The following is a 26,129-nucleotide window of genomic DNA, read 5'->3' as shown; positions in this document are numbered from 1 at the left end:
TCATATGCATTATGCTGTAATGCATATGAATGCTATTCATATGCATATGAATAGCATTCATCCTCAGCTAGGATTAAATGTCCCATTAAAAGGCAAAAAAAAAAAAAAGCTCACATCTTAACAGGTGCTGAGAATTTACCAAGCGAGCATTGTACACACGGTGTTCTAATTAACCATGTAAACACACCACATGAAAACCTTTTCAGCAATTTTGGCTCATCGTAGCAGAAAAGATCTGAAGCTTAATTAATGACTAATGAAGGCAGCCGTGTATTCAGGTCCGCTCCAAGGTGACGGTGTGGAACTGTTCATAGGAAAATGAGAATTTAGAATTCAGTTTCTCCCATATAAAGCTCTGCATTTTCACGCCCTTCCCTGTTTGATTGTTCCATGTGCGTATAATACTCCCAACGGAACAATTCACTCCGACTGCAGGCTCTTGGAGTTTCTGAAAGGAAAAGGCAGAAAAAGTCCAGCTCCCAGTTTTGCTCTGTGATCCAGGCACTCTGTCTACTTCTCAGTCTAGGATTTAAACACTTGGTTAATAAAACTTTGTGCGTTTTCTGTTGCATATTTATATTGGCTACATGATGACTCAGAAAGCAGTACTTTTTCTTTGCTTCTCCCCCCCAAGAAAAAGTATGGAAATGAGTGTATTTCACAAATTTTTTTTTTGCATTACACGAAACTCATGATCACCAACCAAATGTTACTACTGGTGGAAAAGACGAAGAAGACGGTGGGAAGTAGTTGGAGGATGTCGCTTTTTTCTCTGACTTAATTCTTGAGCAAATGTATTCACATGTGATTCTAATTGCGTTTCTTGTTTAACGGAAAGACCACAATTGTGAAATTATCTCTTTTTTTTCAACATTAGCAGGATATCGACAAAGTTTTGCTCACATTTGTAAAGGAAACACAGCTATTGACAGAGCTATTTTTGAATAATCCAGTTGCTTTCTTTGTTTTTATTTTCCATAGAAAATACTCCAGTTGTCATTTGTGTTGAGTTTGAGAAACTGCAGTGATGGCAACGGCTTTATGCAATCTGCGTGGCTTCCTTAGATGGGTGTCTTCCTTTGTCTGAACTGGATTGCCTGCATGTGATAGATTTGAATTTAGATGAACTAGATTAAATACACATGTACATTAAATACATGTAGATTAAATCAAACTTGCATCTATTTAGACTCTTTTTAAATGGGTAGAAGTTATTTTATTTAATTTTTTTTCTTGCAAACTCAATTCTTCAAACTTGATGCTACACAGTTAGAACTGAGTTCAATACAAGTTATATTATTACTGTGGCACAGTTTTATTTTTTGGTACCAGTACAGGTACACACATTCCTATGTGATTTCCTGTAATAAGACACATGGATTTGCAACCGTAGCACTTGACCGTGCCGCTATTTCTTCTAAGGCAACGTGCAGTTGCGTCCATCACAGGCTTTGACACACTTCCGACTTGCCGCTGAGGCTCCAGACCTTCATCCATTAATGAAAGACTTTTCAAATGAACAAGAAGAGAACACAACATGTGACCGCCACAGGCCACCGGGCTGCTGTCTGGGAGCAGCTGTAAACACTTCAGAATGAGATCAGACAGAGCCCGGCGCACACATACACCGAGAAGAAAGGGAGCAGAAGGCCAGTCAAAGCCATTTCCTGTCCTACTGAGCCGGCTAATTGGGAAGTAAAGTCGCTAATCTGCGCCTGGCTCTAGTTACGCTCTCCACGAAGATGAGTATTTGCGTGCTAATATGTTTTGTACTTCCACCGCAGCTGTCTCCGTCCATCAATACCAGCCGGGCTTTTGTGACTGTTGATGGTGTGAGAGCTTACAGCATGAGACGGGAAGGGAGAAGAAGAGGGGGACAAAAAAAAAAACAAAGGAAACTGAGCAGATTTGGGGAGCAAAGCTGCTGCTGCCTAAGCAGAGCGTGTGTTATATTCAGTTTTGCAAGCACTCATGAATAAGAGCTTCAAACGTCATAGATAAATGTTAACATCCCCCGAGGCTATTCGCCGCACTTCGTTCTTATTGTACGACAGTAGGGGTCAAGTTTTAAAAGTGCTCTGTAGGGTGTCTGCCAGAAAACATCATAATCGTCATAATTTAGTTACGTTTTCAAATAATTGTGTAATCTGGTTAACCTTAAGATGATCAGAATGAGCCATGAGTAATACAATGGCAGTAATTAATTTTTTTTTATCACTCAACCAATCTTTGTAGGACTATTTAGGCTAAACTTCTAGTGTAGTGGTGCGTATTAAAAACGCACAGTTATAGTATGTATCAAAAACAACTTAAAAGAAATTTGTTTTTGCATCACAGCAAAATTGTTTCTAAAAACTACTCGTGAGTTTGTACGTATTCCTTTCAGATGGAGTCATAAAACATGCGGGACAGCAGGCGACACCGCAGCACACAGGGTGCCACATCCTGCCGGGATGTGGCACGTAACATCAAGGTGCGTTTGTAACCTGATTCCTCGGTATGTTGTTGGCAAACCAGAGTTGCTGCAGAAAAGTCCAAAAGTGTTCAGGTCAATTGCTTCGTCAGTGTTGATTCCACTGCAGCCAGTGTTTTTAATAGGCCACAGATCCGCCAAAACAAAAAGAGGTCTGCTTGTCAGATGTAGAGAGACGCGCGGCGGACTGCGTTATGAGGAAGTCTGCTTCTTGTGACTAATCAGAGCCGCTCCTTTGATCACTTAGGAAGTACGGAGTCCTGCAGACGCTTTATCACCCTTGTTAATTTCTTATCGCTCACACAGAGCGCAAGCAGATCCAGCACAGAATTACTGGTAGGATGATGAGTTATGAGGATGTGGCCACGTTGGTGCCTCCATAGCAAATTCTATTGAAGTGAGTAAGGCCAGTAATGACTGCACAGTAAGCTGTCGGTCTGGACTGGGTGAGGAGTAGGACGCTGCCGGAGCCATATGGTCAAGGTCAAAGGGTAGAGAGAGGAAAGGGAGGAGTTTATGAGGACAGATGTTACTGGAAGAACATAAGTAATAGTAGACCTTGTAAAGTTAGTAGTAGAATAACAATAACATACTTACTGAATATGTCTATGGAACAGTTACCAGCTAAATTAGAGATCCAATATGTAACTTTAAGTTTATATATATATATATATATATATATATATATATTTGTTAAAACTGTTGTGTTAATTCAACTCCTACTACAATGTGTAGAAATTGTCTCATTCTGTCAAGCTGTAGTGACAGTTTGAAAAAACTGAAAAAAAAAGAAACATTGTTTATAAAAGTTACACATAGCATCTTTAATAATTTGAAGATTTAATTGCCTTTAATTGTTTAAACATCAAACATACCTTGATATGCATTAAAACCACCTTGGCACATCTTCCTCTTCTCTAGCCAAGGAGAATGAATGGCGCTCCTGGATTGGCTGCTCTGCAAATGCCAACCAGTAGCATGCCAAGTCTCATTGCACCTAGGCATTTCAGATTTCCAGCATGCATTTGTCTTTTCGAATATTTTAGATATACACTTTGAACACGTAGGCGAGGGTCCAATGTAGATTGATTTAAAGGTTAGACAATGAGATAAAAAAAAGGTATTTTTCTACAGGGTGTGTAAATCTGTGGTTTAAACTCTACTATCTGAGCCATGTTTTCAGTTGATTAGTAAATGAATTGTCCAGATACAACAAAGCATTGAAAAGTGGCTCCCTATACTAATACAACACTGCTGTTTTATTCATGGAATGCAAAATAAAGGACTGAATATATCTACTTTCTTTAGCGGGATCTATCTACACATGCAACATCCCCAGTGAAAAGGAAGCGCAGAGGCAGAGATGGCAAACTTGATGTGCGTGTGTGTGAGCAGACTGTCTAAATGTTGAATGTGGCTGGAGAGGTAATTAACATTTTCCCTGCATTGGTTGCAAGTCGTCGTGCCTAAAATGATCCATGGAGATCTCTCCAAACCTGTAATGAACCCCATAAACTTCACTCCCCAACAATTTATTCAATGACAGCAGAAAAGGGCGAAATAAAACATCCAAATGGAAAAAACAAAATATTCTGACTATAAATTAGTCAGAATAGCAGCTGTAGCTCGAGGTGTAGGCTGCTGAAAATTCTGGAACCTCCAAAATTTTAAATTGCCTCTCAAACCATTATCTAGTCGCTGTCAGGATATGTGAGTTTGGCTGATGGAGTGTAAATGCTTGAGATATAAAAGCCTAACACTTATCCCTTTTTTAAGACTCTAATTTTCAAGTAAAAAACCAAGTTCTTGAGTTCTTGAGTTGCCCTTGATTACATTGAGGGAAACGGTACATAAAATCTGCTATTGGTCTGGCTGTTAACACTCCCCAGTTGCCATTTGTAGATTTTTTTTTTTTACCTGGTTGTTTTTGGCTCAGCCCCTTGGTTAATGAAGTAGTAAGTGGTCCGTAGCATCGCTCTATGCATCACTAAACTTGCATGAGAGTATTCAAAGTTACTCGGACAAGGTCACCGTTTCACTACTGAAGCTAGACACCACAAATCCTGGTTGTGACACCAGGATTTTTTTTTTACTTTGGATCACCTGAATCTTGCTTCTAGGTCAAAGGACAGAAAGCGAAGTTGGGTTTGCCGCACAGTTGCTTCGATAAGTCTGAGGATTTCAAGATTTACTTTTGATAAATTTTAGGCAAGTGGATATTCTTTGATCTATTGTGTCTCTGATCTTGTCTTTACTGCAGATTCTCAATGCCGTATCTACTGAAGGGTCTGGAAAATGCAGTTTACCTTTCATCCGAAAAGTAGTGGCATAAAACCACACACTTTGTTTCTGTAAAGCTGTAATGTCACGGAGTAATACTTCTTTTTTTATTACTATTCAGCACCTTTCTTCCACTTTATCAGTAATTACTGACCTTCAATCGAACACCTCGGCATAAACCGTCTAATTTCAGGTCACCTCCGCTAACACTGCTCAATCATCTGACATTGCAGTCTCACTCCTGGCTGTTTATTTGGTTCCTGTCGGGAGCTCTTATACCATTAGTGCCCTCATCTATTTCCCTAGTCGCTTCCTGTGATTCCTGGCATCTAAAGCTTCCGCTCCTATCTATCATATTCAGTGATAAATGATTTAACACACCTTAGTTTATCTGAAGGTGACCTCCCCTCGCTGCTTCTGCACTTATCAGTCTGTCAGTCAAGGGAATTGTTTTATTTTTGTCCCCAAGCTGGCAGCAAGTGATTTGTTTTTTTTTTCTCTTATAAATTTGCTTTATGCATTACTTTTTAGAGGTTCTGGGCTTTCAGGTGTTTGACAGCTTATTTAATCATTTCTGGGTCAGGTAAAAGTCAAAGGGTTCCTACAGTTACATTGTCCAGTGTCAACTACTATCAAAGTTTTGTCGGAGATGCCTTGTCTGATACAATGCTGCATTATTCTTTTGCCACTGAATTGGTTAGTAGTTAAATTCAGTATAAGATTAGCTTGCTTTCTGCAACCTGGGGGTCAGTATCTTGGTGCCTTGTTAAAGAGTAGTTGTAGGATCAATTGGGGTGTGGAAAAATGTATGCATTGATGGCAGTTTATCAACCAAAAGAACAAGATCCTTACATACAAACAGTTAAAATTGGCTTCCTCAATCTTTCACCATTGAGTTTGGTTTACAGGTGGTTATTGTCACAATGTCATCTCCTTGAGTCAGTCAAATGACCGAAACGGTTTGGTGTAGGGAGTCAGAGGTAAGACATGGGTGATGCATGTCACTCAAAAGGCCACTTCCAATTGTTTTGCTCAAGTAGGTACAGACAAAAGTTACACAAAATCAAACTAACTAATCTGATTATGTGGTTTGTATTAGAGAAATTGCTACACATCAGCAGTGAACTTTAAGATCTCTGCGTGTTTCGGCCATTACCACTACATCCTCACCCAAGGCTCAGATAAGGTTAATCAAGCATTGCTTTGTGTCAAAAGGCCTATTAGTAATCTAAATTAATTAAATTATCCTCTGTAAGAATCACAAAGACTAAAAGGTTTTCCTCTGAAACGCAGAAGAAATCCCGAGTCAGAGGTTTCTTAGTCTCAATAGGTCTATAAGGGAAAGTAAGGTAAACTGAAGAATCAGCAAGAGTATTTCAATGGCACTAAATATTTGGAAGTAATTTACGAAATCCCAAAGGATGGTTTAAAAAACTTGATCCGGGCAAGGATTTCTTTGACCGGGAATTTGACACTGCTTTTGCGTCTTTGCATTTGTTTATTGATGAATTCTCCCAAGTGTAGATAGCAGTGAGTCTGTCTTAATTCTCAGTTTCCTTTTTATTACCAACATTTTATCCTTATGCAAAAGTTTTCTGTTGCTTGATTTCAGAACCTGCATTATCCTGGTTATTGACAAGAGAGAAAGATCGCACATAATTGCAAACTGCTGTGATTCAGCAAACTGTTAAACTATAAACTCTGAAAATAAGTTAAAGTAATAGATTTGAAAACAGTTTTATTCTCAGATTTCGCTGCAGTTCAGTCATTAATATTATTTTCATGATTCATCTATTAGGCAAAATCTTGGTGTAGCTTATTGTCTAATTGGCCCCTGGGTATTAAAACAACCATTTAAAGACATTTTTAGTGAAATATCTTCCAACCAGTGCTTGTTAATAATGCATAAACTGTAGTTCTGTTGTAATTCCTCAATCAGGCATTGGCTTGATGGATATACCAAGCAGTAAAATATATAAAACACCAAAACGGTTAATATACCATAGAAAATAAAACACATCCATCAAGTCTATATTCGTCATGTTATTGGATGAAGAATGAATTTCAATTCAGACGTGTAACGTACACTACAAACTGAAAACGACGCCATGACAGGTCCCCAATCTATAGCCTGCTCCGTCTGCAGACCATATTTCATTTACAGCTTTTTAATTAACTGCAGCAGCGGCTCTCTCTGGGAATGCAAAACAGCTCCTCCTGTGTCTTGGCTTTGTTTGACAGCCGCTGCTCCACAGATGCTGCACTCCGCGCCGACTCCATCTGTCTCCCTCCCCACCCCGAGATCTCACCGCTGCCTTATCACGCATCATCGATCGGGTCCGGGCAGGAAGCAGTGGGGGGAACCACCTATTTGTTTTCCCGCTGCTCTTGTTTACGATCAGCGCAAACCTCCCCATTGCTCCCTCTGTCACTCACTCACACACACACACACACACACACACACACACACACACACACACACACACACACACACACACACACACGCACACGCACACACACATATATTTTCACATAGCACCCAATGCATTCACAAAACACAAGTGGCTCATCCAGAAATGGATTGCATATTGTACAATCTACACTGATATCGGAGTAATTTTTTTAAGCTATTTTTTTTTTCTTAGTGTTTTCAGACAAAATTCTGATTAATTGCCATCCATCTTAAACTCATCATGGTAGTTAATATGCTTGGATAGGGTTTTTTTTTTTGGTATTTCTAGAATCAACTGGTGAGTTGGAAGTGAAATAAATTGAAATTCAACCAGAAAAAGAAAGAGGCTCATGGGACTTTTGTAATAGCTTACACATTTTAAGAACATGGACTGCTCAAAGTGAAAATTACTTACGTATTCACTGGTTAGTCACTAAGCCAGCATGTCTTTAATGTGCAAAAGGTACATCTACTTTGTTTAAAAAAAGCATATTGATATGCAAACTAGGGATATAGCATTGTAGATGGGAAGAAAAGTAAATGTTCTTCAAAAAACTCAAAAATGTTGAGATCAATCTCAAACTGTCTTGAAACAAAATGTCAAAATTTCGGAGTTTAAAAAGTCGAAAATTTGACTCAGAAGTTGCCACGCTTTTTTGTCTGGAAAATTTCTGAAATCTTTTTCTAGCAAATGCTGGACTTTTCAAACTCATAAATTTCCAAGTTATTGGATTAATCTAAAAGTTTGAGTTCTTGACAGAAATTTACTCCTATTTTTTTTTTATTTTTCATCTAAAATGGCCCTAATACACTGTTCCGAATTTAGGAACATTTTCAGGAAAACTAACAATCCTGTTTTTGTTTTTTTTGGTTTCCACATGACTAGCTTAAGAGGCTCAATTGAGCTTCAATTGTTTCCTACAATTGAAGTAGGAAACATTGCAAACCTGAGGATAAACGTTCTCTGGTAATTTGGGTCCAGATTGAATGACCATATTTTCCAGGCTACAAGACGCAGAACTCAGCCAAACTATTTAAAAAACTGCAACTTATAATCAGGAAAATACGGTATTTGCCCTGGATGCAAAAACACAGTGGGAAGGTAAATGAATACACAGTCGCTACCATGAACGATGCACATTGTATTTTTAGCATGTAAAGCAAATAAACATTTATTTGTAGTTTTTCATGACAAAATCACTAAGTACTATAAAACCAGTTATAACATGGTTAAAAAAGCAGATGTAAAACACAGGGAAGTGACGGACAGTCAAGTCCGAAACAGAGGAGTTTTACATAGCTTTTTAGAAAAGAGTCTAAAGGTTTAAAGCTCCATTTTTCTTCTGCAGGGACAGAGAAGCTGGTCAGAGGAAAATAGAAAGACAAAGCAACCCTGGAAGAAAAGCTGACTTTAAGGTAGATCGCAAAAGTTTGCAAAATGTCTTCTTCAAAGTCATTTCCTTTCACATTACAACTATGCATATTGTGTTGGTTTATCACATAAACGCTGAATATTTTTTGTGAAATGTATATTGCAAAGTGGAAAAATATAAACAAAGTAACTCGTATGTAAGAATATATATATATATTTTTAAAGTTACCTATAATTTCAGTTATATTTCTATTTGGTGCGGGTCTACTGATGGGGTCAATGTGATTTAACCTTGGTGGGACCAAAGTGAAACTTTCATTAGTTATTCATTGTACAGCCCCAGAATTACACGCGTCTAGTATAATTTGGTGAGATGTGAATAAATAAGGCACTCATATGAAATGGGACTTAATTTAAAAATGAGAGTAATTGCACTGCCTCCTCCTACTGCTCTGTGCTCAGAATGGAAATCCCTTCAAACACACACACACACACACACACACACACACACACACACGCACACACACACACACACACACACACGCACACACACACACACACACACAAACACTCATCCCAATAACTTTCCCCCTTTCCCAACAGCAAAGCCAACCCTTTAGCTCCAAGGAGACTGGATGTGCAGCAGGCAGAGTTGGTAGGTGACGTTGCGTAAGCCAGTCACACACTTTGATGTGTTTCATGGGGCGTGGGCTTAAATTGTTTTGTCCCCTCACACGGGGAAGCTCCTGACAAGGACACGGGCATAATTGGATTGATGTTGGAACACGTGTGGCCATCAGCTTCTTATTTAGCTCCCCAGACTCACTCATTAGACTTGGAGGCAAGTCTTTAATTATTTTCAGCAGCAACTAATTAAGAGTAGAAGTATGGTTTGAATTAAAATGAATGAACGGTGGGCCTCAGGCTGTGCCTGTTGATGACATCCTATATAAATATACATATAAATTTCGAAACAACTAGAGCAAAACAGCTATAAATATCAACTTGTAAAGCAACATATTTGGTAAATAAGCTTTTTTAAAACAAAAGAAGAGGATACATCAGTGGTTAGTACTGGACATCTATAGGAAATGAAATTTGCCCCGCTCCAGATTTCTTTGGTTTTTGCTTTATGGACATATTTCAGTGTTTCAAATAATTTAACAACGAGCATTAACACCACATTAGAGCGAGAAGAGGGAGACTTGGGATCATCTCATCCTTAATTTTCCCCATCACACTTCCTGCCAGTGGCTTGTCCCTCTGCCTGCCTGGCGTGTTTGTGGTTCTCAGTGGCTTCTTGGTGGGAAATGGGCCCCATTCCTCTGTTGGGGCCCCTACTCAGGGGGGGGAGAATACACACGATGAAGCCTGAAGAGCTGTAATTGATCTGCAACCTGCTGGATGAGTTACTGGGGATTACTCTTCACATAGTGCCTGTTTGGTTTGGACAGCTAAAAATATTTCTGTATCTGCTTCAGTGATTTATGTAAATATTAGTTTCATCAAATAGAACATTTACGTGTGAAGAGAAAAGCAAATTATGCCAAGAGCCAAGTTCTTCTCTGAACAGATTTTGTACACTTTCAGATTTTCCTCAACCGACAATCCATCCTTCCTGATGAAGGAAGAAAGACCACAGTCAACTTTTTGAAGCGGTTTTCCTGAGATAAAGCCATCTACTTGTCCAACATCAGGTTTCCCTCTCCGTTTTGGATGGACTCTCGGGTGCTTGAGGGCTTCCTGCGACTTTGAAAGGGTGCATTTTGTATCAAAAGCAGAAATCTGACATTGACTGACACTTCTCTTTCAGATTCCTCTTGATATATTGTTGACTACTGCCAGGAGTCATCCACAGAAAAAGGATCCTTTCTCCACATCTATAAAACTCACTTGCTGTTTGCAGCAAAACCCCCTCGTCTATGTAATGTTGTACCTGTAGAGAATAAATGAAAGTCAACGGACTTTCATTCCATTGAGGAGCCATGTTTGAGATGTTTCTTCTCGTGGCATGGTTGAAGATGGATTTTGTTTGAATTTGGTGATAAACAGTCATATTCTGACTTTAACAGCTTGGTGATACATTTTCTGCCAGTTGCATCGGATCTGTTATTCATCAGAAGGTTTGTCTGGCAACACCAGAACGACTGCCGTCAATGACCAAGGTCTAACCCCAGCTGTGTGTACATCTCTAGGGCATAACTGGAACAGAACGCATCAGATTACTGCTGCGATTTGTAAATGGCTTCGTCTCCACCATCACACTTGTAACGATTTGAGCAGATGGCCGTCGTCTTCTCAAAATACTTGGCGGTCCGTTCTCATCTAAAGCATAGCGCTCAAATGAAGCCCACCACTTGCCCCATCTGTCTCTTTGTTGACCGAGTAGTCTGCTTGCTTTCTCTGCAGAGAGTCTCTGAACTGTTGTATCATGCAGGGTCCTTTAGCGGATGACTGGTCAGTAAGAGGCTTTTTGATTGCCTCAGTGTAATTTTTTAAAAGGTTTTGTTGTTGTACGCAGTCTGAGCTTTGGTAAGTAGTTGTGAGGATGTTCTTTGAGGTCAAAAAGTGAAGAAATTTGTGGATTTAACTCCAACTTTTTATTGAAATCAGTCGAAAATGTAACAGAGAACATAAACCGTGGTAGGGTACTAGGCACACTCTGAAAGACACACCAGCTATCCATAGATGTTTCAGTGACTTTGCCCTTTTCTTTACAGTGATATTTTTCGAGACTGCAGATGTTTTTTTGTTTTTTTTTATTCTTCTGGCTGAAATCTCCAGTTCTTTACAGCTGTGGCTTTGGCATCACGCCGATGGTTGCATGGCCCCTGGTGTTACCCCCTCCGCTCCCTCAATGCTCTGTTGTTGCAAAATAGCCTGAAGGTGGCTGTGAGGCGGTGGCTTCATCAGCCCTGTTCTGTCCCTCCCTGCAGTGACACAAACACAAGTCTGTTTTCTTGTCGAAATGAGATTGAGTTGAGCGGCTAACGCCACCGTAGGATGGCATTAGGCCAACGTGAAGAATAAACTCCACACTGTGTAAAGTTTTATGGACATCAGTCAAAAGGCAGACTTGAAAAATCCTAAAGATTGCTCAATGCCTTTGTCTTTTGTTCCCTTTCTGAAAATTCAGGCTAGTACAGTAAATCTGTGTAGACAGGGGTGAAACTTTGCCGTCTAGCAGGACAACGACCATAAACAACAAAGCCAGACAAGGGAAGGATTTAGATCCGAGCATAGCCACGTGTCAGAATGGCCAAGTCAAAGTCTGAGGCTAAATTTGGTTGAAAATTTGTGAAAAGGCTTGAACATTGAGGCTCACTGACACTCCATCTAATCTAACAGAGTTAAAAAAAAAACTTAAATAGGCAGAAATTTATATTTCTTGATGTACAAAGATAAAAGTCCAGAAAACTAGAAACATATTCCTTAAAAGGAATTATATTATTATATAATTATGTAGTATCAACTTTTTTTTAAGTTTACATGACTCCCTCCCCCCCCCCCCAGCTCCTTCAAATTAGCCAGCAGCAATTAGCATACACCCGGTGGAACTGAAAATGTACTGATCTCATTATAGGAGCTACTTTTCAGGGCAATGCTGTAAAAATGTTGTTAAAGGTTAATGGAGGAGCCATTTTGTGGTGACTTCCTGAAGGCAGAGTTTCAGAAAGAGCAGGAGTTTTTAAAGATGCAGCAGCCCGATTTCAACGTGATATATTACAAAGTAAAAATTCTTTTAAGTTATATTTGACATATAGCATTTTTTTTAACAACTGACGTTAAAATGGTTTGTTGATTGTACTATAAATTGAGAAAGACATAACACTACTCCTTTTTAAAATACAGACACCCATCAATGTGAAAGCTGCAGCTGCTCTGAGTGGCGTTCTAAGACTTTAATTTATGTTATGCACTTCAAAAAGCAGAAATGTAGAAGTTTTACCAGATAAAGTGCTTGAAATGCAGTAGAGAAAGCAGGAGGAACGAAATTTGAGTCTGAGATAGAGTCTGGTGTTGGTTATGAAGGTTTAAAACCTCATTTATACTCACTGGCCGTCTCTGAATTGTTCCTAATAACTGATTTTGTTGTTGTTGTTGTTGTTGTATTAAGAGGCTCCAAACAACAATATGTTTATGCACATTTCAGAGACTCGATCACTGTTTTGGAGAGTTTTTGCAGATCATTTAGAAACCACAGCGCATCTTTTGAGCCACGGAACCACAAACCTTTTCATGCATCAGCCGTCAACTGCAGCTGATTGTCTAACGTCTCTTTATGCTACCCATTCAGCACGGCTCAATTATGGTACTGTGCTCTCTTCAGAAAGCCTGACAGCTCCAAGGACTTGTTGGTTGATCCCTCCAGTATGTCTCCGAGGCTGCGCCGTAATTATAGCCTCTTCTGATCTGCAATCTCTGGCAGAGGCAGCCTCTCAGAGAGGGGAGAGTCATCCATCTCCTCTGCCCACGGTTTGACACTCATTTGCAATGCAGATATTTCGCCTCAGTTTTGGAGTTTTAAATATATAAATGAGTGCAAGAGGTTCCGGAAAGGGTTGTTATAGGAGATTGCTCGATGTGTTTTTTTTTTTGCTTTTTTTTGTCTTTTGCTAAAATACTGTAGGGAAGAATACATAACTTTAATTGGATTTCTGATGCCAATATTTTTTTGTTTTAGAAACTATGTCAAAGCAGTTGATTTGACCTAGTTTACCACATTTGTTAGATTAGGACAACAGTGAGAAATTGGGATTTCTGCTTTGGCAAGGCTGACTTAGCAATTTTTTTGTACTCTAAAAGTACAAATTTGTCTTAGAATAAAAAAAATTGAAAGAGTAATATGTGCTATGTTTTAATGGCAAACCAAGATATGTGCCGCTAATCCTAGAAGGCTCCAGTGGATCAGAAACTGCAGCATACATAATGTATGTACAGTGGACCTCTGTCTATTCGCAGTTCAGAATTTGTTGATTCATTTGCACATTTTTTTGTGGATTGTAACTCCAAGCTATGCAAAGAAGAAGTGCCTATTAATGTAATTTTCCATTGAGAGCATCAAAAGAAAGTGAAGCTTGGGAAGCTGAGATACTTTAATGCCATGCTAGTTGAAACTAGTGGAACTAGTAAAGATTGTAGAGAATAGATGTTATGCCAGTGTTAAGATTGTTTTTACTGTGCATATGAATGTATTAGTATATATTTGGTGTTTAAACTATTAAATTGGTCAGTTTTAATCATTCCTTGGGGCGTTTCGACTATTCCTGATTTTAGCTACTCAATCCACTTGTAGTGAAAAATTGTGGAACTGAGAAAAGAAGAATTTTAATGTTTAAGGATAAATGTATATCCCACAATGTCATTATTGTAAGAAAAATGGCTAAAAGATGTTGCCTAGCAACCCATTTCCTCCCAGATTGACTATTCTGATAGGAAATCAAGTTGAAATGATTTCCCATCATTTCAACTTGTTAGGAATCAAGTTTGCTACCAAGTTGAAGGAATAAAGAATAAATGTTAAGCTAATATTTAGATGCTGGGTAATAGATAGGTGATACTCGTATTTTTCATCAGTGACGTGATAAAGTTACCTGACCTCATTCTATGCAGCTGCTCTATCAGGACCAGTTGATGTATTTCCATTACAAATACGCACAAAACTTTCTTGGCATTTCACTCATGATGAAACAGCACGTTTTCGCAGTTGCATTCAATGAAAAATTAAATAAACACAATTAAAATAACATGCATGTCATCAAAAATCATGCGGTGCCATCATCCTCCTACCACTTTCTGTCGTTGTCTTCGTCTTTTCCGCCAACAGTTGTTGATCACATGACCCATGTGATGCTAAAAGCATTTCCATTCCATTGTTTTGCAAAATACACTAATTTTGGAAAAATCACCTTATCCTAGTGCAAAAACCTTATCAATAAATGTCTGCTTTTTTCCTTTTGGTAACACTTTATTTGAAGGGGTGTGAATAGGACTGACATGTCATAAACATGACATGTCCCCTGTTATGAACATGAAGGAGCCTTCATGAATGTTTGTTGTCATGACGTGTCATTCGATAAATAGTGACTTTAAATGCAAAGTTGTACTAAAACTTGCATTAAAAGTCCATTAAAAGTGTCAACTTTGCATTAAAAGTGCCATTATTTACCAAATGACACTTTAACAGCAGTCAGACATTCATAAAGACTCTTTCATGTTCATGACAAGTGTTCAGACATGTTAATGAGCGTGTCATGTCAGTCTTATACAAACCCCTTCAAATAAGGTGTTACCTTTTTTTCTTTTTTTCTAAATTGGCATGTTTCCATCAGGCAAATTTATTTTCGTAATTCCAATTTGCACAAGCATATGGTCAAAGGAAACACAGCTAATGAAGATTTCCTATCCTAACTCTGCCAAAAACATACCTCGGACCAGCAGAAGACTGGCAGAGGGAGGAATTAAAAATGGAGATGAGCACATGAGTTGCTTTGACCTCAAAATTGTTGGGAGTTGGAAAAACAAGGCATTCTGTCCTCAGTTCAGAAATGTAATTGTACCAGGATGAGTGATGTGTGGTGATGCTGGACAGGAATGCGTGAGTTCCTCTTCCCCTCATGCTAAGTACTGAACATTGCTCAACGTCTGGCTTGCTCCAAGAGTTTGGGGGCCTCTTACCTCTCATCCATGACCTGCCGTCTTCCAGAGAGATGTTAGCCGCACCAGTGCGTGAAATTGTAAAATTGCTAATGACATTTTCCCCCGCATAATGGGGTCTTCTGAAATCATGCCCCCACGTCCTGGTGCTTTGATGGAGAACTGCAGTCTGCAGGATGTGCGAGTTAGGAACAGGATGCCTGGGGACACATCCCCCATTTCTTCAGTTTCTGTTTCCCGGACTGGCAAAGGTGCTTTATGCTGGTAATAAATTTAATTGGATGGATAACAAAGCCACTTTTGTCATGTCCTTGACTCGTCCTTCCTTTCCACCATCTATTTGATAATACAAATGTTTTCAATACTAAGTCAGAGATATATTACGAACGTGCAACTCTGTGGGGACAAATAACTTCCATATTTCTAAGAAAATTGAATTGTGCAGGAATTTATTGAAGGCTTTAAAGTTTAAATCCTTTCACACAAAAGTATGAGACATTGACCCAAATGCTGCATTTTGCAAATAGACAAAGGAATCCTTTGTGTGTGAATAATTAATTAGAAAACATATGAATTGATATGATCGCTTACTAAATAAAGCATCACAGTGCCAGTTTCTTGACCTAACCCATTGATTCTTGGAAATTAAGTAAATTTCCTCAAGTTCAAGCTCTTGTTAGTAATTTCCCCCCCGCCCCCCCGTTTCCCTCAGTGCAAATCAATGCAAAGACTTTTTTTTATTTTTTTTGAGAAACTTCTTTTTGACGTTCACCACCTTTAAGTTCTTCCCTGTAGTGTCGTACCCACTCTTAATCAACCTGCACACCCTACCTACTCACCTGCGCTCTCGCTTTCCTTTCAGAAACCTTGACTCCAGAGCACATAACCTCTAATTGACCTCTCCCCTTGTGCTGCTTTGAATTTAAAGATTCAGTTTTCAGAGGTCAAAAAGCCAGCCCACAATTACAAAATCACACAGATTTGTTGTCGATCAACTGTGCTACAAATTTTTTAGCTACACAAATATGACAAAATTTGTCTATTTCATTTAATTTTGTAAAAATCTAAATTATAATGACTCACGCAAGTTTTTTTTTTTGCTTTTTTTTTTTGCTGCACAAACTTAACACAGTTGATTGACACCATAGTTTATTCGATTTTTATATAGGTGAACTGACTGGTTGACCTTTGACCTCTGGAAACATTTAACAATATCTTCAAAAAGATGGTGGCACCAGTAAAAAATTTTCATTTTTGAAAATTTCTCACCTGTATTTCTATTTCTATCTGAAACCTGTCGGTCCCATTTATTGGACCGACAGGTTTCAGATTATTTTAGGACTTTGAATCTTTTACCAGATTAAAAAAAGGTGCTTTAGTGTTTATGCATTTTATTTTTATGGAAGTTAGGTTATTAATTATTTGCTTAAACTTCTATGTTATTAAAACTGATCAGAACTCTTCAATCTGACATAGAAGCTCCCACTGCTCGAGTTGGACCTGCAGGGGTCACGGCTGGGTAACCGTATATACGCCTAAAATGTTAAATCAATAAGTAAATATATAAGTATTCTACCATCCAGCCTATATTTTGGTGTGGTGTGTGTATAATTTCCATTTTACATGGTTCTGCAGACACTGAAAAGAGCTGGAAGAAGAAAGTTAGTGTCCAACATGTGTACATCACGAGTTACACAATGCGCTCTTTGTTGACCCAATTTTGTTTTTTGTGTAGTTTAGATGAAGGGGGGGCAAAGGTCGGATTCGCCAGTAAAAAGACGGACTATAAAAGTTTCATTTATTCCTATAATTAACTGCTGCTATTTCAGTACTGGCACGTGACTTGGTGCACATTTGGGGACGGAGTTGGAGTGTGGTGCATGCTGTGTTTAGCCCCCTTCCACAAGTCAGACGGTGCCTTACAAAAACAGTCAGGCCGCTTGAACTTTTATACATCTTGTAAAACTACATGCTAACATTTATTTTATTATGATGCTGTGAAAGTACAACAGGGTGGCACATTAAGAAACATGTGGTGTGCAACACCCTGAATAAATTCCAGCGCAATCGGTTGTCTTCAGAAGTCATGTAATCGCTAAACAGGACCCACTTCTGCGCAGTATTGGTCTATTAAAGAACATTAGTGAATAAGCACCTTTTGACAATACCAGGAGACAAACCCTATCAACGATAGGGTTGTTGAGCAATTAAGAGAGGATTTTAAGTTATTAAGCAATATTCCAAAATTTGGCTGTCCCCGTACAAAGCATGGCCTGGAAGGAACTGCTGTTTTCAAAGAATCAGCCAACATTCCTGTAGACACCCACAGTAGTTTTTGCTGCAGTCAATTCTCAAACCCGGGCTTCATCCCTACACTTAAACTGTCTGGATTTATTTGAAACTTTATTTAAAATTAAATTGTTTTTGCTTTCGATTAGATGCTAACTGTAGCAGAGATTATTTTGATTCCAGTACGTTGTACTATTTTAAAATGGAGCTTAATACTGTAAAGTAACTGTGTGTGTGTGTAAAATATTAATCAACTGGCACGATGGTTCATCAAGACGGAAATATAAATAGTTTTCAAAACTGGGCAGTTTTCTAGTTTTAAAAAAAAGTAGAACTCGAAGTTTAACATTTGGCAATTGGACAGTTTTAATCATTCCATGACGTCAAACAAATGTAGCACTGGATGCATTCACTGATCCAAAATGGGCCACTTAACACTGATTTTTCCGCTCCTCCCACACAGGCTTTTGTTACCAAGCAACGTCAGCTTACATCACAGGGGTGCTTTGATCTTTGGTGACAGCACCTCCTTCCAGGATGCTAAATAGCAAAAAAATTTTAAAACTCATTCTTCATTTGTTTCACTTCTAACAGAGTGACACGTGATTCCAGAAACCGATATTGTAAAACTTTCTAAAATCAATTTCCAGGCAAGATGTTTCAGAAAGCAGGGAAAACGATGAAAACGGATTTCTATGAGGCCGAAATACTGAAGTCCCTCGACGGACATTTTCCCAAATCGATAGCCCACATAGACGAGCCCACAAGAATGGACAACATGGTAAACGAAGAACCATCATCGGATTCGAACGCAGAGAAGATGTTCACGGCGGAAAACATTCCAGAAATTGTGAAACTATTCAAAGAGGCCGACACTGATGAAAGTGGAGGCCTGGACATGGATGAATTTTATGAGATGATGGCGCAAATAAACACAGAAATCACAAAAGAGGAGGTTCGTGTCTTACACATGAAGATTGACACAAACTGCGATCGAACCGTGGATCTAGGAGAACTTTTGCACTATCTCCTTCAGAGAAATGAACAAGCAGAGACTTTGGACTACAAGAACATACTTTTCCCATATGATTTCATGTACATACAGACTCATTGTCTGAAACCAATTGTGAAAATGATTTGCCGACCCTCCAATCTGAAAACCGCACAGGATTTCAGGGACTATTGCTTAGTGGAACCAATCAGGTCTTACAAAAGCTATAATTACATTACTGTCACAACAAATGGCACGTTGAAATACTGGTCAAATGACTTAAAGATATCAAAATGTATTCCCCTTCAAGAAAGAGAGACGACAACACCTGCTTATCACCATACTCCCAAAATGCATGTTTTCGATGTGTTGTACATTAGCGATCTCAAAATGCTAGCTGTCTCAACGTCTGACCGAGAGATCTTATTCTATAATTGTGAGCAGTTTTCTGATTTAACGAGAATCAAATTCTGCATCTTGGAGGAAGAGTTTACAGCCATGGACTACTACTGTAATGGGAACAAGGGCATTTTTGCGTGTGGCGACTCAAGAGGATTTTTGTTTGTGTACGTCTCCTATTACATCCACGATAATGGCCTTTTCAACAAGAAGAAGTTGCAAAGAACCTCTTTACGACACTACCCAACTGTGACTGTCTCATCTCTGCTGTGCACCAACACCTGTGAAAACTTTGACAGTCTGAAGATTTTTATTTTTGATGACATTTGCACTCAAGTGCAATACATTCCATCTTTACAGTCTTTTACCATGTGCGGTACGACATCCAAATTCATGGCCGTCGTAGAGTGCATGTTTGACCAAGAGAGAAGTGAGCCTGCTGTCAACGCACAGATCTATAGAAGTCCTGGGAACCACAGATTCTACAAGTCTGTTGCGTATTCTCCTTGGTCCAGGTATTTCTTGACCGGTGGAATGTCTGGCGTTCTACGGGTGTGGTTTCCTCACAAAACCAAATCATATGAACGTGAATTATTAGGACATAAAGAAACTGTCAGCCATGTTGTGTACAATTCCATAGAGAAAATGTTTGTCACCATATCAGTAGACAAACAAATATGTTTTTGGACTGATGGAGACTGGAACCTCAAGCAGCGTATTTTTCCCAGTGGCTTGATACCAACAGCCCCAATCACCAGTGTATGCTACAACATACACAATAATGAGTTTTATGTTGCTAACTCAGTTATTGGAAAATGTTTTGGAAGGGGAACAAATGTTTTCCATGAGACCTTGAAATCCCACTGCATGCCTTTGTGCAGTATGCTCTATCACGGGATTTACAAGCAAGTTATCTCTGTTTGCCAGAAAGGCATTGTGACAGTATGGGATATCTTGACCGGAAAGGCTGTTATGGAGTTTGACCTTACACCAAGCAAACACAAGATTGCTGGAAACACATTCATGTCATTCGATGAAGTAAACCGCAAACTGATTACAATTTCTTCTGACAGGTTAATAAAACATTGGAACTTTAACAGTGGAGAACAACTGGAAATCCTAGAAGCAAACTTACCGAATGACGTGACCAGCATTGTCCTCATGAACGATGACATGTACATTTCCACAAAAGATTCCTCAAAAATCTTACAGCTGAATTCTAATGGAAAGTTAATGAATGAGTTTGATCATTTTCTATTGAACAATATTTCCTCGATGGATCACCATGACGACAAACTGATTGTAGCATCCAGCAATGGCAATATTCTCACCTGGGATTTAGAAACTTTAACCGTTTTGTACTATATCAACACGACAAACAACCCTAAAATACAAAGTCTTGAACTGTACCTTCGCCAGCAAACGCTTCGACATGATTTGTTGATCGAGTCAACTCTGAAGCAAGGTGAAGAAAAGAGAGTCCTATTAGTAAAATCTCTGAAGAGCAGAGAGGTTAGTGCTACAACAGGCACATTGCTGACAATAGGTGATCTTTACATTACAGCGTGGTCAACGACAATTAATGGAGGATTAATAAGTAGGTTCAAGGCAGTCATACAAGATGGTGCTAAAATTACTTGTGTGTCACTTTCTGAAAGTGAAAAAATTTTACTGACAGGTGATAGCTATGGAGTAATCTGTTTGTATGATATTGATGATTTTGGTCTTCCAACAAAAGATAATTTGGAATATGAGACAATCCATGGATGGGTATACCCTTCACAACCAACTCCACTGATAGCCTCTTGGAAAGCCGGTACTTCTGAGTTGATAAGTGTTGCATGCGACCCTGGTTGCGAGAAAATAATTACAGCAGAGGTGGATTACAATGTGAAACTCTGGTCAAGCACTGGTACCTTTGTTGGCATCTTTGGAAAGGATCGATGGGTGAACATGGTTCCAAAACAAGTTCCGCCGGTAGAAGACATAGAGATCGTTGGACCAGAGAGTATGCCACCACAAGAAGATAAAATTATAGATGGCATGGAGTTTGACTACATGATCTACAGACAACCGTTTTTGTTAACTTTAATACATTATCTTCAAGAGACAAAGTACATGCAATGTTTGACGAGGCCATTGCCAGAAAATTCTTCTCCTATAGATATTTCAGTTGAAGGTGCAATTGCTCAGTTTGCTAAAGTTAGGAAGGAATTGCTCTTCATGAAAAAGCTGAAGCGTATATACCATGACGAATTCCGTAGCACTCAAATAAGATATCTGTCTAGACTTTTCAGCGTGCCTATAGAGCCAGAAACTATAGAGTCAGAAAAATCTCCAAGTGAAGATGAGGAGAAAAAAGCTGAACAGCCTACGGATGAGGTCCAGGTGCAGCCAGAAGGTCTTCAAACTGAACAACCTACAGATATCTCAGAGCTCATAGCAAGTACCGAGGCTGAAGATATGGAAACATTAGAAACAGTTGAAGTTGATCATATATTGGCTGGCTTTGACAAAATCAATGAATACATCAAATTATCTGAAAGCGAAGAATCACCAAAATTATCAGACGAAAAGGAAGAGGTGAAGCCATCTTGGCCTGAGAAATTATTACAAATGGCCTTGACTGAGCCTCTGACAGAAAGAACAGAAAGTAAGAGCCTTGTGGAAATGCTGCCTGCGAATAAAACAAATCTTGAGAAACTTCTAGAGAAACTGCTAGCGTTGCCGCCAAAGATCCAAACAAGGCCTCGGTTAAGTCGGTCAGAAAGTAAAAGGGAGAGTACAAATGAAAAGGAGTCAAGAAGTGATGATATGGAAACACCAGGCGTCATTTTGTCATTATCAGAGAGATTAAAAATGCTTAAGTCAATCCAGGAACAATTTGACTTATTTGAACCTGAAGAGTCTATAATTGAGGAGACTCAAAAACCTGAAATGCCCTCTCCACCACCACCAAAAAGAAAAATGGTAAGGTTCACAGAACCTCTTGAGCAGCCAAAAATTGCTGAGTCCCTTAGACATAAGACCGTGCCAGCAAAAGGTGTTCTGAGAAATGCAGGCAATGTAGAACAAATGCCTGAGAAGAAAAAAGATGCTGTACCTCTAACAAAGAGCCCAGACAAACGGCAACCTTCAATAGTTCCATTCCCTGAAAGCCGATTTATACATCTAGATCGAGAAAAGCTTGACAAACATCCTACTAGTGATTTGAAAACGTTTTTAATTGCTCCATCTCCACAGACGTCAGTCACCAAAATTGACACCGTGGTTAGAGCGGAAAAGAAACAACAAAAAGAATCGGTCTCAGAAAGGATTAAAGCCCTACATTGTGGCCTACCAAACTTTAAACCTGTGACGACCCAAGCCGAAAGTCAGATTATATCAAAGACAAGACCCTCTCATATTCCTCCATTATCACCAACATTCAAAAAGGTTCCCTTAATGCCAACCCATTATAAACCACTCCAACCCAAGACTCCTGCAAGTCAAGCTAAGCCATTAGACATCTCAAGACTATACACAGGCACAGGCAGACGTACGGATGAGAGGGAAACAAAAGTTCTACCATCAACTGTAAAGAAGGTGGAGACCCTGAAACCCCGATCGGCTCCTGAAGGCACATCCAAGGTGGTAAAGAGCTTAACCACACCGAGTGGCAAAAGACAATGTACGCATACCCATGAGGTGGAAACAAAAAATAAACCAAAACAGGTTCAAACCTCTGAGAGCGAACAAAAGCCACAGCCTGCTCCTTCGCCCAAGCAGAGAAAATCCATATGCTCAAGAGGACATGACGAGATTTGTATTGAAGAACCGCCTTTAAAAATGCTACAGATCTCAGACAGCGACGACGAGTCACTTTCTCCACAGTCACCTGAGGCCCAAGAGCGCAAAAAAAGAAGACGGTCCACAAGAGGATCTATTCACGAGAAGAGAAAATCTGTTCAATCACCATCGCCACCAGTATCCAAAACTTTGGAAAAGGCAAAGCGCCTTCAGATTAAACAGAAGCCTGCTATTACCCCGACTCGTTCAGCCACGGTGTTGGAGGTGGCGAAAATACGGAGATGCAGATTTGGACATTTGTATGTAACTGAAAAAAGTTTTCAAGTGTTGCCGCCAATAACGAAAAAGGTATCCCGTTCACCAACTCAACAACAGCCACTTTCATCGTTGACTTCTGAAGCTAAAGCTCTCCACATAGGCCATACACACAAATGCATCAGTGAAGGTATGCATACGAGGAGAACAAATCTTCTGTTATTACCACCAATATCAGGAAAGGTGGCGGTCCCGGAAGATAAAGTGGAGGTGAGCAACAGGGAAGATGTACAACAGAGATGTGACGTATCAGAAGACAAGCAGACCAAACAAGATTCAGAACCACATGCTCTGGCAAAAGCTGAGGAGCATCACAAAGACACAAGACATGTACACTTTGAATCTGAGTAGAGTCTTCTGAACAGAAAAGAAAAACAGAATTTCATTTGGTCTGATTTAGGAATTTACCAATTCAATACACTGTGTGTGTGTTGTCTTCTGGTCCATCATTGGGGTTTTCTCCGGGCACTCCGGTTCCCCCTCCCAAAAAAAAAACATCCCCCTCTTTTCATATAATGACTAACTTTAAAATGTTACCCAGATTTGGCCAATATCAAAAGTGGCTTGTGAATGCAGTGATTTGATAGATAATGGCACTTTTAATGCAAAGTTTATTCTTTTAATTGACTTTTAATATAAGTTTTAATGGAACTCTGCATAAAAATTTAATTCTTTACCAAATAATGCTAAGTTGACACTTTTTATGCACTTTTACGCCAATTTTAATGCAAATTTGCATTAAAATTAAAAGTATTGCCAATTTTTCTTAGTTCTATATTGCATTATATTGATTAGGGATTAGAGTGTGAATTGAGTTTAGGTTAGGTTTTAAAAAATAAGTGAAAAATGAATAGAAGCCAAGGCAAAATCCTTGTGACAATAGAAAGACATACTGTGTGCACGTGCGTGCGTGTGGAAAGGAGCTTCAGAAAATGAGCATATATTATCAATTAACCTTCAGACGATAAATTAATGATTATGGAAAAAAGTCTCCTGCTGCCAAAAGCTTCAGTCTGTTAAAATGGCAAGCAGAGACGAAGAGCTCCTTTTCTATGGCAGTGACACGTTCACTAAACCCCCTCATCTCTGATTGATGGTGGTTGCTGGTGTCCCGGTCATTCAGCCAGTGGATAAAACTGGATCAATGTGGCAGCCATGGTAGTTTACGATGCCAATAAGATGCTCTCTTAGTTTCTTTCTCTGCTATAAACAGAGCGGCTGGGGTAATGGACTAGGCAGGTACTTGTAAAGCCAGAACAACCCTAGCTGTAAAGCAATGGGATTCCAGTGTACCTCTCTCTTCAGAGATGAGTGGTGCTTTTCAAGAGTTTCCACTGACCTAAAAATGGAGCCCTTCTCCAGCCCTGCAGAGTCCCTCATTACACATTATAAATAATGGATTACCTTTTATCTTTCTTGACTATTTCAATCTCAACTGTGGGTTTCAGTGTTTATTCTGGTCATGGTGTGAAGAGCTTTTCTCAGTTTGAGGTTCAATTCTTGAGCTTGGGATCTTTGCTGCATGTCCCCCTCCCTCCCCCTGCACATGCTGCCCCTTCTCTCTGCCTATTTCCTGTCTGATAACTGCAAAAAAAAGGCCACTAGTGCTATAACAAGACTGAACAAAACAAAACAAAACAATTGTCCAAATGTACAGTTTATTCACCAGATAGGTTTTTTGTTGGTGTCATGAGGTGCTTATGACACCAACAATACAGCAGCCACTGGTAAATGTGAGCACATGCACAACACCGTCACAAGATCTATGCTTAAACAACACAAAAAACACATCAATGATCAAACAATAACTCTACCAAATCCAGTTTACTCTCATATTTTTAATTTGGTGGCGTCGACCATCTTTTCTAAACTGTTGCCTCATATAGCAATATTAACAGTTTAGAGAAAAGCTATATAGAAAAGCCATCTATATATAACTAGCTAGCTAGTTATATCTACTAGTTAGCTAGCTAACTAGTAGATATCTAACTGAGCAGCTAGATATCTAGCTAGCTTTTAGCAATGTAGCTATCTAGCCAACTAGCTCCTTCGGATGTTCTCAGTTAGACATATTTTTTAATGAAACATAGCCCAAGGATAAAGCGTGGCAAGACCTTCCAATAAGAAATGAAATCAGTAAAACATGTTCTGCCCTTCATGTCTTGCCTGGTTTTCTTATTATGAGATAATATAGATGCCTAATGTAGTTCTGCCCCAGAGACTGCCATGTAGCGTTGACAAGGTTTTGATAAAAATTGCACTCTTCCTGACACCTGCCCTGCTCTCCCTTCTTTTTTTATTTACAATGTAGCACACAATTTCCTGTCCACCCTCCCCCAAGTCAAATGCAAATATAAATGCTCTCAAAAATAGGTTTGCGTTTTGAAATTATCTGAGGAGAGAAAATGGCAAGGCAGTTGTTTTTAGCTAGTCCTGCAGGATGGCTCCAGGAAGGCAAGCTGTCTGTTAGACAGTCGGCTCACTGCTGAATACCCACACTGGTGTAATTCAGTGAGCATGCAAAGGGTTTAATAATATTAATGTCTTCAGATGGACTAAAATACTGTTGGGAAGTGGGGGTAGGATATAAACCAAACAAAATTCTTCTCTAGCAAAGATCTAATTTGCAAAAAACACCCTAAGATGTATTATATTGTTTTTAATTGGAAGTTACCATAGCCCTGCATTTGTATTCATCTCCAGTGAGCTCATATTTTCAAAGTCTAAACCTCCAACTCAGAGGGGTCCATGCTTGTTTGCAACCTCTACAACCTGTTCTTTACATATGTAGCATCAATGTCTGCACTTGTAATGGAAACAGCCACGTTTTTATTTAGTTTGGTTAACGAAGAAGCTTTTCTCAATTCCAGTTTTCATTATTTTCTTAGTTTTAGCCAACTCTCATAAGTTTGATGCACTCTAGCTAAAAAAAAAGAGTTGTCTGAACATTCTGCCAGCTTCTCGCGACATCAGTTTAAAACTTGCCACAGTCGTCGCCGTTTTGCCGGTTGTTTACACTGGAGCATCGACTGGTTGAGTGTTGACTCGTGTGGCGTGGCAAGGCAACCTCATTAACTCGGCACACATTTACTTTGCCGTCATCCGCTATCAA

At 39.3% G+C, this 26,129-nt stretch overlaps 1 protein-coding gene across 1 annotated transcript; it reads left to right on the top strand.

Moving 5' to 3' along the window:
- The first annotated feature begins 19,864 nt into the window (after positions 1-19,864).
- LOC145550224 (uncharacterized) lies at positions 19,865-24,819 on the top strand. Its single transcript, XM_081604227.1, has one exon. The coding sequence runs from the start codon at positions 19,886-19,888 to the stop codon at positions 23,366-23,368; it is 3,483 nt and encodes a 1,160-aa protein (XP_081460353.1). The 5' UTR covers positions 19,865-19,885; the 3' UTR covers positions 23,369-24,819.
- Positions 24,820-26,129: the final 1,310 nt, after the last annotated feature.

Source organism: Poecilia reticulata, chromosome 23 (assembly GCF_904066995.2).
Source record: "Poecilia reticulata chromosome 23, P_reticulata-male-v2, whole genome shotgun sequence".
NCBI classification, from domain to species: Eukaryota; Metazoa; Chordata; class Actinopteri; order Cyprinodontiformes; family Poeciliidae; genus Poecilia; species Poecilia reticulata.
Note: the sequence above shows the minus strand (reverse complement) of the source record. Positions and strands in the feature narration are given on the sequence as shown.

Excerpts from the sequence above, each read along its gene's own strand:
- LOC145550224 (XM_081604227.1), top strand. The coding sequence starts at position 19,886 with ATGGAGTTTGACCTTACACCAAGCAAACACAAGATTGCTGGAAACACA.